The sequence below is a fragment of the Rhineura floridana genome, chromosome 7 (genome assembly GCF_030035675.1).
Source record: "Rhineura floridana isolate rRhiFlo1 chromosome 7, rRhiFlo1.hap2, whole genome shotgun sequence".
Lineage (NCBI taxonomy): Eukaryota > Metazoa > Chordata > Lepidosauria > Squamata > Rhineuridae > Rhineura > Rhineura floridana.
The window spans coordinates 110,349,868-110,366,460 of NC_084486.1; the positions used below are offsets into that span (position 1 = coordinate 110,349,868).

The 16,593-nt window shown below is 41.5% G+C and overlaps 1 protein-coding gene across 4 annotated transcripts in view; it reads right to left on the reverse strand.

Moving 5' to 3' along the window:
• COL4A4 (collagen type IV alpha 4 chain) overlaps positions 1 to 16,593 on the reverse strand; it is a 192,770-nt gene that overhangs the window by 128,056 nt on the left and 48,121 nt on the right. For 3 of the 4 annotated variants that reach the window (XM_061636821.1, XM_061636822.1, XM_061636824.1), the window contains exons 7-10: positions 16,004 to 16,120; positions 10,742 to 10,810; positions 9,714 to 9,749; positions 1,491 to 1,553 (exon numbers count right to left, since the gene is read on the reverse strand). In XM_061636821.1, the coding sequence (XP_061492805.1) occupies positions 1,491 to 1,553; positions 9,714 to 9,749; positions 10,742 to 10,810; positions 16,004 to 16,120 (285 nt within the window). The remainder of the gene's footprint in view (positions 1 to 1,490; positions 1,554 to 9,713; positions 9,750 to 10,741; positions 10,811 to 16,003; positions 16,121 to 16,593) is intronic. The other variant, XM_061636823.1, reaches the window with a different exon arrangement.

Sequence of the window (16,593 nt, forward strand, 5' to 3'; positions counted from 1 at the left end):
CACGGGTTCCCCATGCATATGTAGGGCATGCCAGCATTCATGTCCCCCTGTTGTTCTTTTTAACATTTTCCACCTACCATTTTCACTGCCATGCAAAACTTTGTACAATTCCTACTCCTGTGACCAGCACACTTTTCTTTGAGCTTCTGATGGAGCCTTTTTTTCCCCTCTTTCCCTTCCTCCTATGATGATGATGGAGGTTTGGGTGAGAAGGGACTTGTAACATTGCTGAGGTTGTGGAGTTTAGACAAGCTGGGGTGAAACAGCATATAGGAGCATAGGAGCCTTATACTGATTCAAAGCACTGGTCCAGGAAATGAGACATCTGAGACTGCTGAATTGGCTGAAGTTATATATAATAGCCAAGTCTATAAAGGAGGATAAGAAAGGATGGGGCAATGCATGGGATGAAGTCTCCTGCAAAGCATCTTTGTGAATTCCTATTTCCAATGCTCTTAAAAAATAAAGAGCTAATTATGACCAAGTTCAGACTGTGCAGTTTACTTATGATGGATGCAAATTATCTGATAATTAGCTGGTGCACACATTCTGTTAAAGGGAGAAAGTGACAGATAGCCAATCTCCATCTTTCTTACACAGTAGCATGGTGAATCTTTAGTTGAAGTTGCTAGCCACTTTTGTTGCTTGGTGTTCACTGGCTGGAGTTAAGAGTTTTTCTCAAAAGGATCAGATAATGAACATTACCTATCTACAAATGTGTAAGCATGGATGAATTTGTATGAACTTGAAAAGACTAATAATTTCCCAATTTCCCATTTATATCCATGTATAATATACAAATTATCTTGTTAGAGGTGCAGCAGCAGGAATCATTCACCTTCTAACACACGGGTTAATTCTGTTAGTGTTAAAGTCAATTAGCCAAGAGGCAGATGGGTGAACGTGTCTTAGGAACCAGGCAGAATGGCATGATCTTCAGTGAGGTAGCACATACTCTGACTGGCTTTGTAGTTCTGAGGGAATTTTCCCCTGAATGTTTGATTGTATGTCTCCCTGCTATGTGCAAGGTATGAACCAAAAAGACAAAATCTATTTTCCTTTCTCTTCAAATTAGCAAACTGAACAAAAAACAGGGTATAATTTGAGGAGATATTTCTCTCTGGACTCCATCTGCATTATTTAAGTGGCTGTGCTCTGCCACCCTAGTCAGAGCAGCATGCTTCTGAAAACCAGTTGCCGGAAGCCTCAGGAGGGGAGAGTGTTCTTGCACTCGGGTCCTGCTTGCAGGCTTCCCCCAGGCACCTGGTTGGCCACTGTGAGAACAGGATGCTGGACTAGATGGGCCACTGGCCTGATCCAGCAGGCTCTTCTTATGTTCTTATGTTCTTAAGTGGCTTTGCTAACATTTGTAACAGGTGGCTAGGATCAAAATTCACATATGCAAATAACTAATGAATCAATAGGCAGAAGGCAATCCCATTCTAACACACTGGCAGTGAGAAGATGAGATAAAAATGTTAACACTGTACCTGTATGCCTGGTTGGCCTATAAATCCAAGTGGACCTCTTGGCCCCCTTTCTCCTCTAGGGCCCTGAGAACAGATGACACAATACTTAAAAAAAACCGCAGCAACATTCTGTTTTCCATCAAAAAGAAAATTTTGCTTGACATTTCATGTAGCAGCTTCAGTATCTCATCCTGCTACTAACAGCCTTTACTATTTGGACTGGCCCACTGTCTGTAGGCAACACTCTGTAGGCAACAGCAGCAGCCAGCTACTTTGTTCTAATTAAAAGTAATGTTCTAGTAATGGATTCCTGGGTTACGCTGTGTACAAGGTAACCACATATTAATACGGATAAATAAAGAGTAAGCCAGGAATAATAAGTCTAAGGCTATGAAAGCAACAGAGGCAGCAGATCCATTCTGATGGGAATGCAAGAGCATCTAAAACTGTGTGCACTAATTTAAAAAACAGAGGGGGAAATAAAAATAAAATGTTATTGTATGTTGCAGCAAGTCCTGAAGTATTCTATAAAAACCCTCAAGGGCCTCTTGCCTAGGGTTGCCATATTCCAGTTCCACAAATCTGGGCAGGTTAATTTGCATATTATATAAAGTATTTGCATATTATGCAAATATTTGCATATTAATATTTGGATTGTCCAGTTGTTTTGTTTTTGTGCAGAAAATCTTTTTTTTTAAAGCAACATTTTCAGCCTTAAATGCCTAGACTCTAGTTTCCAACACTATGGAGTATTTATTGATTGATTAAGAGAATTAATATCCTGCCCTTTTGCTGTTAAAAACAGAGCTCAGCACAGCTTACAAATATAATAAAAACAATAAAAATACACAATCAATATAAAAACATAATAAAAACACAAAATAGCAACAAACATAAAGTAAGTCAGGGCAGCAGTACGGTTAACCATATACGATATATTTCAAAGTTGTGGTGGGTGGAGAAAAACAAGAAGCCAAAATGTTAGGAAAAGGAGTCTTTCACACCACATGCTCAGTTGTAAATACCGTTGCAGCAAGCTTTACAAGTTCCTCCAGTATTCCACTGGTGCAGGCACTCAGACATTCAAAGTATCTGTATGTTTCTTAGGTTTTATAAAAGCAGAGCTTTGCTTAACTCAAAATTTCTTCTCCCTTTGATCAACCACATCTACACAGGTTCCACCTCCATACTCAAAATGAAACTGGGCCTGGAAGTGTGCAACAACCCCACACATACCTTGCTAATTAGATTACCAATGCCAGGATGTCTGTCTTATCGACTACTCTCCTGCTCCGCCCCCCCCCCCGGGGCATCATGAAAGACCCAGTCCTGGGCTCAGAAACAAAATAAATATCTGGTCCTCTTCCAAGTATTGATAAGCCTCTTGTTTTAATTGAAATAATAATTATAAATTCTTGTTCTTATCACTAATGGGAGTTAATTATCTTGCATATGCTGCTGTTGCTTCTATGGCTGTAACGGAGTGAGGTTAAAGATAAGTGAAATGCAAATAGGAAAAAAACAACACAAAAGGCAGTAACACTTTCCTAAATGTAATACCATACCAACCACAACAAGATTCCTATGAGTAAGGCAGAAAACTAAGCATCTCACAACCAGTCAGGATTCCTAACCAAAAACCAAAAATATGATAAATGAAGAAATATTTATATAAAAGCATGACTATCAAATATATTTATTATTTACACAAACTGTAAAGATATTTATAGTGCAATCCTAGGTTTATTTATTCAGAAGCAAGTCCCAGCGTATTCAGTGGGGCTTACTCAAACAGGGACAGAAATGCAACTTCAAGTGATAAGCAACTTCATTCACACAACCCAAAATTCTGAATCATGCCACTTTACGCTGTTTTGCAACTGTTTATACTTGTTTTCATGGTTATTGGATTTTAAATGGCTTTATTTCTTGTTGTGAGCTGCCTTGCTTTCCAACCCTACCTCACAGGGGTGTTGGAAAGACTCCATTCACACGCACACACTGCAGATGTATAAATACATACAGCCCATATAATAGTTTATTGTCAAACCAGTTGGTCATTGCAGAAAAATCAGTATTAGTTTTTAAAAAACCAGTATTACTTTCCTACAGAATAAAAACTGTAATACCTAAGTAAGCCCTGCCTACTTGCTTTCAAATAGGACTGGAGGGCACAAACACAATTCTTTTTTACATTCACTCCAAAGTCCCATTGATTTTCAGCACATTCATAACCATGTCTACTCAAAAGTAAGTCCTATTGAATTCAATGGGATTTACTCTGGGCATATGGGATTAGCATTGCTTTTACAAAAAGCAAGTATTGGGAAGGTTTTCAAAACACTGCCCAAGATCTGACTCCTGCACACAAGAGGAAAAAAAAACTGAAATGTATATACTTACCCAATTTATGAGATTTTCAGATAAACGGGGTGAAACCACCATTTTGTTTTCTAGACACTGCCTAAGGTCAATGAAACTGAAACACAATCCCTGATTGGCTGCAATCCTGAACGGGCGGGGTTAAAGCTACGAAGTGCTATACAGTACTGTTTAAAGAAAGATTTAACAGTAGGGGGGGCGGCTGACATTTTTATGTATATCTCGAGAACCGGACCACCTAGAAACTTTTTTTTTTAAATTAAAGCTGAGAATCCGGGCCACCTAAAGGGCTAGCCAGGCGCCGGGTGGCATGCATAGAATCTGGGTAAAACCCGGCTAACCGGGCAATATGGCAACCCTACTCTTGCCTAGGACTGAAGCAACAACCCTAGAGTTTTCCTAAGTAAACAAATGGCTTTCACTGAGAAAGGAGCTGAGCTATGGAGAGAGAAGCAGAAGAAGCTAAGCCACTGGGGAGGGGAGGTAGTATCTAAGCTGTAGAGAGAGAGAAAGAAAGGGGGCCCTGAAGAGGAAGAATGTAGCCATCTTGCAATTGGTGGGAAACCAATACAGGCTGTGTGTGACAGTAGAAAAATCAATGCCATTCAAGAGAGATGAGATCAACTTCCAAGAGCCCCACCACCACCCTAGCCTTCTCCACAACACTTTATCTTATGCTTATCCAGGCTTGACTTGATCCATTATTTTCAGTATTTATTTATTATTTGATTTATTATCCCGCCCTTCCTCCCAGCAGGAGCCCAGGGCAGCAAACAACTAAAAACACTTTAAAACATCATAAAAACAAACTTTAAAATACATTAAAACAAAACAACTTTAAAAACTTTTTTTTAAAAAGCTCTGAAAACATCTAAAAAATATTGTTTTTTAAAAAAGGATTAAAAAAATATTAAAAAGCTATTCCAACACAGACACAAACTGGTATAGGTCTCAATTTAAAAGGCTTGTTGAAAGAGAAAGGTCTTCAATAGGCACCAAAAAGATAACAGAGATGCCGCCTGCCTAATATTAAGGGGAGGGAGTTCCATAGGGTAGGTGCCGCCACATTAAAGATTGTTTCTTATGTTGTGCAGAACAGACCTCCTGATAAGATGGTATCTGCAGGAGGCCCTCACCTGCAGAGCGCAGTGATCTGTTGGCTTGTGTGCGTTGTTGTGTGAAACAGCATACATTACGTTGGAGTTAAGTTGAGCAAGAAACTTCTTCAGAGCATGTTAAGAGTCTTTATTGAAAGACATTAAGGCCAGAGGCTTAAGAGTAAATACATGTAGAGATTCTTCAGTCACCCCCCTTCTGGGTACATCTCTCTCCATAGATAAACACAAAAGACAGCCTCTCAGCTCAGAGGCATAATTCAGAAGAGGACAACACACAGACTCTGTTAGAACTTTCCCAGTCGCTATCAGATGGCTACCATAGCAACGGCCCTGGCCGTCCGTTCCCAGACAGGGCATAGACATAACTCCCCCTTAACCACAGTTACATCTTCACACTTGCAGGCTTCATGGAAAACTACTAGAGACAGTAATGCCTACTGGTCACCAGCCCAACAGCCCCCCTTTTTTCCATTAAGATTGCAAAATACACAGGAAATACATCTCCATAATACATAGTCATACAGTCATACATTTCTACAATACCTCTTGCAATACATTTCAGTACATTGCATTTTCAGTTCAGTACAGTTCAAACTTACATCTCAGTACAGTTCAAAACTTTATTCATTCAAACTTTGGTTCAACACATGTCAAATAAAGTGTCTCAGGATCCATGTCTACAACTTTATTCATTCCAGGACTTGTTATTAATCCCACAGTAAATCTGTCAGGCGGTTTGCCTAAATTCGCTCTCGTGGAGCGTCGTAAAAGGAACCAGAGCTTCGGCTCTCTCTGCCCCCCCATTTGTGCTTGTGCTTGGCACAACCTGCGCAGGAGCTTCCATTTCCTCAGCTTTTCGTTTCTTTGATCTGCGTTTTCCAGAAATGAGCTCATTCAAAGCATCTCTGAGAGGTATTTGTGTACCTTCCACTTTAACATTAACATCTGGCTGAAATTTCTGTGATTGTGTTCGTGTTTGTGTTTCATTTGTTCCTGTAAGAAGGACTGTCTCCCTTTGATCCCAAGGCTTTTCTGAGACTTTAATGCTTCTGCTCAGAATTAACTGCTGTGTTTCTGGACACCAAACTCTGTAATATGCATTCTGAAATCCCAAAACAAAACCTTGCTGTGCTCTGGGCGCACGCTTGCCCCTCCTTTTTCCCTGTGGAATGTGGATCCAGCACCTTGCCCCGAATTTTTGAATGTGTTGTATTCTAGGCTTTTTGCCAGTAAGTTTCTCATAAGGAAACATTCCAATAGCACTGTGTAACACCCTGTTGTGAATGTAATTCGCATAAAGAATTGCTTCTGCCCAGAAAGAATTCCCTAAACTGCAATCCAGTAGCATGGCTCTCATTGCTTCCCCAAGCACCCTATTTTTTCTCTCAGCAGTTCCATTGGAAAACGGGCTGTGTGGAGCAGTGAAATTCTGGTTTATTCCCTTACTCTCCAGAAAGTCACTCAATGCTTTACTCGTAAATTCCCCACCTTGGTCCAAGCGTATAGCCCCTACCGTGACCAAGTGTTGAGTTTTGATTCTCTTAATGAACAGTTTCAGCTTCTGCTCAGCTTCACTTTTATGCTTTAACAGAAAAACATGACAAAACCTTGAAAAATCATCTACCAGTACCATGAAGAATTTCGCACCTCCTCGTGAAGCATTTATTGGCCCTGCTAAATCAACATGTACTAGCTGGTAGGGAGCTGTTGTGGTTCTCTCAGCCTCCCGGTTTATTGGTGCAATAGTCATTTTAGCTTGATTACAAGAATCACAATCCATTAACTGTCCACAATCTTTTAAACGCATGTCTTCACTGTGCAAAGGGGTTTTTCTTATCGTGTCAAGGTTTGCATGCCCCAGCCTTTGATGCCATTCATGGACGCAGCCCTGATGTACCTGTGCCTCAGCGTTTAACACAGCACACCCTGCTTGACTGCTCTTTATTACAAACTGTAAATCATTAAGGCTTCCCTGCATGCACACTTCATCTCCCCTCATTATAAAACATTGGTCTTTGTGGAACAAAATTGAATAATTACAACTTACCAGTTTGCTAACTGATAAAATATTATGAGCCAATTCCGGAACAAAGAAACAGTCTGACATTATGCCAAGCTTGTCAAACTTAACCAGACCTTTAGCTTTTACGGATTTCCGTGATCCATCAGCAAGTAAAACAAAGTCTTTCACTTCTTCTGAAACGTAAAACAAACGTCTGTCTTTAATTAATATATGGCTTGCTCCGCTGTCGACAATAAAGTTAATTTGTTCCAAGTCTTTAGACTTCTGTTTACAAACAAAGTTCACACTTCCCTGCTTCAAGCCTCCGTCCCTGGAGTTTCGCTTGATTGCACAATCTTTACGGAGATGCCCAAGGGCCCCACAGGCAAAACAAGACTTCAGCCGCTGCTGCTCCCGCTTGTTTTCCTGTCTGCTTTCGGCAGCCTGCTCCGGTTCGGCACATTTCTCCTCCTTGCTTCTGACAGCCTCCACCGGCTGGGCTCTCTGCGCCTCCTGCCTCCGCTGCCATTCCTGGGACAAATCCTGCAACGCGTCCCAGATCTGTTTAGCCGACGGCTCATCTCTCACACACATCAGTTGAGAATCCGATAGAGCCAAGATTATAATCGCCTGCGCCCTCTGGTCTCGACGCTTCCAGGCCGCGGTCGGTACCGCCGGGGTTTTTTCCTCAATCACGTCCCATAAATCCTCTGTTATCAGCAAAGCCCTCATCCTCGGCTACCAGCTGCCAAAATTCTTTTCATTAAGTCGTTCCATCGGCAAGCCTCCCCCAGACAGGTTTACAGCCATGTTGCTCACCTCCGTCTGGTTCAATCAATCAAGCTGCCCTCTCTGGAACTCCGTCTGCTGTTCGGACCAGCAACTTACTCCCGTTTAACGCGCTGTGGAGCGTAACCATCCTCTGCTACCACTGTTGGCTTGTGTGCGTTGTTGTGTGAAACAGCATACATTACGTTGGAGTTAAGTTGAGCAAGAAACTTCTTCAGAGCATGTTAAGAGTCTTTATTGAAAGACATTAAGGCCAGAGGCTTAAGAGTAAATACATGTAGAGATTCTTCAGTCACCCCCCTTCTGGGTACATCTCTCTCCATAGATAAACACAAAAGACAGCCTCTCAGCTCAGAGGCATAATTCAGAAGAGGACAACACACAGACTCTGTTAGAACTTTCCCAGTCGCTATCAGATGGCTACCATAGCAACGGCCCTGGCCGTCTGTTCCCAGACAGGGCATAGACATAACTCCCCCTTAACCACAGTTACATCTTCACACTTGCAGGCTTCATGGAAAACTACTAGAGACAGTAATGCCTACTGGTCACCAGCCCAACATGATCGACTGGGTATATAAGGGATAAAATGGTCTTTCAGGTATCCTAGTCCCAAGCTGTATAGGGCTTTGTACACCAAGACTAGAACCTTGAACTTGGCCCAGTAGCAAATGGGCAGCCAGTGCAATTCTTGCAAGGTGACATGTTGGTGATACCCTGCCCCAGTGAGCAGTCTCGCCACCACATTTTGCACCAGCTGCAGCTTCCAGACCAATCTCAAGGGCAGCCCCACATAGAGTGCATTACAGTAATCCAGCCTGGAGGTTATCAGTGTGTGGACAACAGTGGTCAGGGTATCCTGGTCCAGAAACGGCTGCAGCTGTCTTACCAGCCGAAGCTGGTAAAAGGCACTTCTAGCCACTGAGGTCACCTGGGCCTCTAGTGACAACGATGGATCCAGGAGCACCCCTAGACTAGTAGTAAGAAAGCTGTATGTGGCTAACAGACTAACATTTTATTTGTTTATTTGATTTATATCCTGCACCTTTTAATCATTTTTTATTATTATCATTTATTTATATAGCACCATCAGATGCATCTTCCTCCAAAGGAGCCCAGGGAGGCATGCCCATCTTGTACAGCTAGTTGTTATAAAGATCTTTTATTAAGGGAAATTACTTGCATTCAGGTGTGAAAACAGGGAGTTATTAGTCATCCTGGGTTATGAACAGAAGCCAAACCCAGTTCAGCTCAGCATCCAGCTCAGCACTATCCCACCTGTGCCTTGTGTTTATCTTTCTGAGTGTTCTGCAAGCAGGACTACACCACTTTGGGGAACATGAGAAGATCTTTTTTATTTCCTACCACACTCTTCCACAATAAAACAAAACAAAAAACATATATTCAACCAAGGGAGGGGGGAAGACCATAAACAAGGTCTCAGGGGGTAGGATCTGATCCTTGTGGTGACCCCTGACGTGGCAAACCTCAAAAAGATTTTCACTGCAGTTACACTCCCACCAAGCCAACCACTGCCTCTACGGTCTAGCTGGAAATACACAGCAACATTTTGTTGCAGCTCCCCCAACTTGTTTATTCTTGTAAAGATTTCTCAGATTCTTGTCAAATCCACCAAGTCAGGGATGACCTACACATTACAATTGGTATGTGGAGGCTATTTGAAGAATTTCCTCACATGGTAACTATTCTACATGGCAAGAGCAGATCATCACAAGAGTTTATATGCCAGCACTAGACATTGCTGAAGGCATCTGACAGTGGCATGAACACACAACAGGAGCAATCCTCATGGCAAGCTGCTATATATGTTAATGCCACTGCAGAGAGCTACTATAGACTTCAAACCAGAAGGAAAGGATTTTAACTGTAAAAATTCCATGAAACACACTGTATTGTCCAAAACAAAACAAACAAATTGATGAAGGGACTTACATGCTTGCCATGGGTTCCAGGAATTCCTCTTTCTCCCTGTAGCCATAACCACTTTGTTAGATGAAAGATCACACACATCTTTCTAGCTATTTGCACTGTCACAATATTATGAATATTACTAGTATAAAAAGAAAGTAATGTAGTTATCTAAGACAAAATATTGAACATTAAGATCATGATTTATATAGGGAATATACAGTAAGTGAACCATGCAAATTGATCATTTTGCTATGTAGATTCATTGTAATAACTATTTTATTCCATATCATTTTTATTTCACTTAAATAATGTTCTACTTCAGGGTGAGTAACAATTTTTATATATCTGTATTAAAACAAGTGACTAGTCCTATGCATGTTTAGTGCTCAGTAGGGATGGAGAGAGAAAACTGATTCAGGTCTCATTTAAAGCCAAATCTATCAAATTCGTATTACATGTAATATTTACTTTCAAACTTTTCCAAATATAATTATATGGGGTGATAGCCAAAATTACATCATGCAACATGATTTTCCCTTCCTCTCAGCCTCCCCTGCAGCTCACAATATATTCTGGAAGGCTCCCAACCCTCCAAAGCACAGTTTTGGGGTGTGCAGGGGACTGCAGAGGGGAAGTGAGGAAGGGAAAGTCCCATTACACAAGCCAGCTGATACCATTGGATGTCACTTGTGATTTTTATGTCTATGTCAATGAAAATCTTAATGTGCAAGCCATATTTATTTATTCCACTACATTTATATCCTACCTTTCCTCCAAGGAGCTCAAGGTGTTTCTCCCCCTCCCAATTTTATCCTCAACAACCTGGTGAAGTAGGTTAGGCTGAAAGACAGTGACTGACCTAAGATCACCCAGTGAGCTTTGTGACTGAGCAGAAATTTGAACCCTGGTCTCCCAGGTGCCAGTCCAACACTCTAACTGCTACACCACACTGGCTCTTGCATGACATTTAATTATATTTCTAAAATCATTTAAATTATATCTTTATTTGACAATAAGACTTTATTTAAGTAATACCTCATTATACTTACCGGAGCCCCTCTAATGAACTCAGAAACATATATGGAATTTCCTTTTTCTCCTTTTTGACCAGGAATGCCCTATAAAACCATTTTAGAAAGCCAAATCAATGACAGAATTATTTTATAATTTTGCTTATAAAAACTGAAGTGATACATATATAATAGCGGTCTTTGATTTTTATAATCTCACTATTATTTCACCTACATACTACATTTAATTTCAAAGATGAGTTCCATCTTACTCACCAAGCACCATGTTCATTCAGTTACTGGCCTGGAGTGTTTGCACCTTGTGTTGGGCCAGAGGGACAGGCTGGGAATCCTTTTGGTGTACCGCCCACCTTGCTGCCCAATGGCTTCCCTAACTGAGCTGGCGGAAGTGGTCTCGGATATATTGTTGAGGTCCCCCAGACTAATAGTACTGGGGGATTTCAACATTCATGCCGAGACCACTTTGTCTGGCGCGGCTCAGGACTTCATGGCTTCCATGACAGCCATGGGGCTATCTCAATATGTTAGTGGTCCAACACATGTATCGGGGCACACTCTAGACCTTGTTTTTGCTACTGAGCATGGGGAAAGTGATCTGGATGTGGGGAGTTTTACAACACTCCCTTTGTCATGGACAGACCACTGCTTGCTGAAGTTTAGACTTTCAGTAACCTCTTCCCTCTGCAAGGGTGGGGGACCTATTAAAATGGTCCGCCCCCGGAGACTAATGGATCCTGAAGGTTTTCAAAGGGCTCTGGGGGATTTTCCGGCTGATAGGACTGGCGCTCCTGCTGAAGCCCTGGTCGCTCTGTGGAATACGGAGATGACCCGGGCTGTAAACACGATCGCTCCTGCACGCCCTCTCCTGTGTAGAGCTTATACAGCTCCATGGTATACTCTGGAGCTGAGAGCGATGAAGCAAGATAGGAGGCGGCTTGAGCGGAAATGGAGACGAACTCCCGACGGATACAATTATGCGCTGGTTAGTGCTTCGACTAAGCTCTATGTAGGAGCAGTGAAGGCAGCTAAAAAACATCATTTTGCTGCCACTATTAAATCATCTCTTTGCCGCCCAGCGGAGCTCTTTTGAGTTGTCCGGGGGCTTATCCATTCAAACCCTCCGGACACGGTGGAATCATCGGAGGCCCGCTGTAATCAGTTTGCCGATCACTTCCAGAATAAGATCTCATGTATCCGCCAGGACCTAGACTCTCAAGTTATAGCAGTAGATCCTACTGAGATGTCCGGAGCACAGTCTTGTCCTGTTTTGTTGGATGAGCTTCAGTTGGTTCAACTCGAGGACGTGGACAAGGTGCTTGGACAGGTACGTGCAACCACTTCGGTACTGGATCCTTGCCCCTCCTGGCTGATAAAAACTAGCAGGAATGGAACAGGTAGCTGGGCCAAGGAAGTGATAAATGCCTCTTTACGAGAGGGAGTGGTCCCGGGCTGTCTGAAAGAGGCAGTGGTGAGACCACTCCTGAAAAAGCCTTCCTTGGACCCAGACAATTTTAACAGCTACAGGCCAGTGGCGAATGTTCCATTCCTGGGCAAGGTCTTGGAACGGGTGGTTGCTGGCCAGCTCCAGGCGCTATTGGATGAAACATTATCTAGATCCATTTCAATCGGGTTTTAGGCCCGGTTTTGGCACTGAGACAGCCTTGGTCGCCCTGTACGATGACCTATGTCGGGAAAGAGACAGAGGGAGTGTAACTCTGTTGATTCTCCTTGATCTCTCAGCGGCTTTTGATACCATCGACCATGGTATCCTTCTGGGGAGGCTCGCGGAGTTGGGAGTTGGAGGTACTGCTTGGCAGTGGTTCCGCTCCTACTTGGCGGGTCGTCTCCAGAAGGTAGTGCTTGGGGAACATTGCTCGACACCGCGGGCTCTCCAATATGGGGTCCCGCAGGGGTCAGTTTTGTCCCCCCTGCTTTTTAATATCTACATGAAGCCGTTGGGAGAGGTCATCAGGAGTTTTGGAGTGCGTTGTCATCAGTATGCTGATGACACGCAGCTCTACTTCTCCTTTTCATCTTCTTCAGGTGAGGCTGTCGATTTGCTGAACCGTTGCCTGGCCACGACAATGGACTGGATGAGAGTTAACAAACTGAAGCTCAATCCAGACAAGACTGAGATGCTGTTGGTGGATGGGTTCTCTGATCGGATGGTGGATATATACCCTGTCCTGGATGGGGTTACACTCCCCCTAAAGGACCGGGTTCGTAGTCTGGGAGTCTTTTTAGACTCTTCCCTCTCACTTGAGGCTCAAGTAGCCTCGGTGGTTAGGAATGCGTTTTACCGGACTTCCGGGAAGGGTAACTTCGCTTGTGCCTGCTTTTGAGACGGGCTCCCGCCTCAAAAGAAGCTTATTCAGATATAAATCAGTCAGAACATTTTTTTTTTGACTGATAAAATTTCTCCCGGGCAGGGAGAAATGTAGAGATCAACCTCAAAAGCCTGTTTTTGCTGGGAGGACTGGATTTCATTAATTTATGAGAAAAGGTCCAGCCAACAATGCCGGACGGACTTCCGAACATGCTCTATCTGTTTTAAGCGATACGTTTATCTTTTCTTCAAAGAGAAAACAGACTAACAGGCAAGCACCCTTCTTTCTATTATTTTTCTTACTTGGTTTAAATTGTTGCAGCAAAAGGAGATTTGTCAGATTGATCGGCTTTGAAGAACTTCTGGTGAGCTATAACTCTTCTCTGTTATTCACGAAATTAACTGCTTATCTCTGTTTCTGTTGCAAAAAGCTGTCCTGGAAGTGCATTCTAAAGATAATAAACAGAAGAGGGATTTCTATTCCGAGGAATGTTATATTGTCTGGGACTATTCTCTTTTTGGTCTATTTTATTTTGACGAATCTGCTTCTTCACGACGCCACTAACTGTTTTGATGCTGGGAACTAAATTTGTTTTGTATTCTTGAACATAGAGAGATAAGGCAGGCTGCTCTGTTTATACTGTGATGTCATCAAGCCTGGAATATTAACCCAATTGTTGCTGAAATAAGAAGTGGTTCTTCTTTATTTTTGTTTTGCTTTGTTTTCGTGGTTTTAAAAATGGCAACTAAGAAAGTGGCTGAGAATCTGGAAGTAATTATGTTTCAGAAAATAATGGATGAGATTGAGATAACGAAACAAACCCTGCGACAGGGTAGTAAGGAGCTGAAAATTGAACTGAGCAAAATGACGCAGGAGGTTAAAGGAATAGGGGATCCTGTGAGAGAGGAGAATGAGATCAGAGATGAGAAAAGAATAAATAAAGGGAAGATACAAGCCCTGGAGATTGGAACAAATGTGGAATTGGAAAAAGATCTGGAGTTTATGGATATTAGAAATAAAATCTACTGTTTGGAATTTAACGTTATCTCTGAAGAAATTAATGAAGATATTAGAGATAAAGTTATCAATGGCTTGGATAATCTTCTGGACTGGAATGACGTGATGGAGTTTGATATAGTGAAAATCTATGGAATTAACTGCAGCCATGTGACAATGGAAAAACTTTAAAGAGATGAGCCAGTGCATTTTGTAAAAAAGAAGAACAGAGATATGACTTTACAACAGCATTTCAGCAACTTATTCAGAATGGCTGGCAAGAAAATATTTGGGATAGAGGAAATTCCCATCAGACTCTTATTATATGACTATGGCTATGACAGCAAGATTATTATGGAATACTGATAATGGAAGATTGGACACTGAAATTACTGGACTTAACAGGACTATTGAAGATGGAAGATGAAATTAATAGGGATAATGGAATAATGGCTATTGAAATTATTGGACCTAACAGATTTTGATGAGATGGATTAATCGAAATGTTTATTTGGACTATGGTTATGACAATAAGATTATTATTATTATTAACGAGATGGATTAATCGATATGTTTATTTGGAGAAAAATTGATAGATATATTTCTTAAAGAATTGAAACCTCTCTTTGACTTTTTGTGGAAAGAATAAAGTAATGTTTATGAGATTCGATGATTAATTAAGATAACTACTGGAGGAAAGTGATTTTATAATATAATTTAAGAGACAGGATTGTTATATATTGTAGACTTATAACTGATTTGATTGGTGACAAATGGGAAGTCAACATTTTATTTTTTTGTTTAATCATTTTTGTTTTGTTTTGTTTTTTTGTCTTTGAATGTTTTATGACTTTGTTTTGTATGTTTTATGAAAATTTGAATAAAAATTATTGTAAAAAAAAAAAAAAAGGAATGCGTTTTACCAACTTCGGTTAGTAGCCCAGCTACATCCCTATTTGAGTAAAGAGGACCTTACATCAGTGGTACATGCTCTGGTAACCTCACGTTTGGATTACTGTAATGCGCTTTACGTAGGGCTACCTTTGAAGACAGTTCGGAAGCTACAACTAGTGCAAAATGCGGCGGCCAGATTGCTGACAAGGACCAAGCTGTCCGAGCATATAATACCTGTTCTGGCCAGCTTGCACTGGTTGCCAATATGTTTCCGGGCTAGATTCAAAGTGTTGGTATTAACCTATAAAGCCTTATACGGTGCGGGACCACGATACCTTGCGGAACGCCTCTTCCGATATGAACCGGCCCTTGCACTACGTTCTGCTACGAAGGCCCTCCTCTGGGTTCCAACTCACAGGGAGGCCCGGAGGGTGATGACAAGATCTAGGGCCTTCTCAGTGGTGGCCCCCGAACTATGGAACAGTCTCCCCGAGGAAGTATGCCTGGCGCCGACTCTGCTCTCCTTCCGGCGCCAGGTCAAAACCTTCCTATTCTCTGAAGCATTTTAAGTTACACTGATTTACTTTTTAAAATGTTTATTGTATTGGATTGTTGATTGTATTTTAGTATTATTTTGTTATTCATTGTATTTTTATGCTATTTTATGTTCACCGCCCAGAGAGCTATTGCTACTCGGGCGGTATATAAATTTAATAAATAAATAATAAATAAATAAATAAATAAAAACCAAGTTTTGGCTCCTCCCCTCCCCTCCATTGCCCATGATGGAATTAAGGTGCTTTGAAGTTGTACAGCATAGTGCATATTAAAATGGATTAAAGATCAGTTTCGAAGTTCCATTTCAACTGAAGATCTGATCGCTGTGTGCACATCTTCTATACTGGGCTCTCCAGATGTAAACAGACTTCCACTTTCATCAGCCACAGCCAGCATGATCAGTGGTCAGAGATGATGCAAGCTGTAGCCAAGCAACTGCCAGAAGGCCACAGGTTCCCCACCCCAATTCTACACAATATTTCTGACAAAGTCATAATCAACTCACAAATGAGCCTCTTGGGCCAATATGTCCGGCCTCTCCAGGAAATCCTGGATCCCCCCTTGAGCTTTTGCACCCATCCAAGCCAGGCTTTCCTCTGGGTCCTTCAGGTCCTGGTAATCCCTAGAACAGATTACTTTGAAATGCAAATTCATATGAATATGAAAACAAAATCACAATATGACCAAACAGAAGTTTTCGAAGTGGATAGTGAAACGTTCCACTGTTTTTGAAAATGTTTGTTACGCTGTTTGCAAAACCCATTCTTCACTGAGATTTCAGTTTACACCTTACAATATAGGGTGCAGAGTCACAATCCAGAGAAGATGTCACTTGAAACCCAGTGGGAAAATAAGCAAAATTAATGCATTTACTTCAATAGCATGTTCATGTCATAATTTACATACATGTTTTCATATTTGGTGAAAATATGTACTTTGTGAACATCTTGTAAATTATATCTACTAGCTTTATTATGAAATTAATGAATAGTTAGGAAGACATCTTAAGAAATACTACACTTCTCAAATAAGGTTTAAACATATTGCCATACTCTAAAAAGAACTGATGGTGGTTGTTTTTAATGTATATACAGA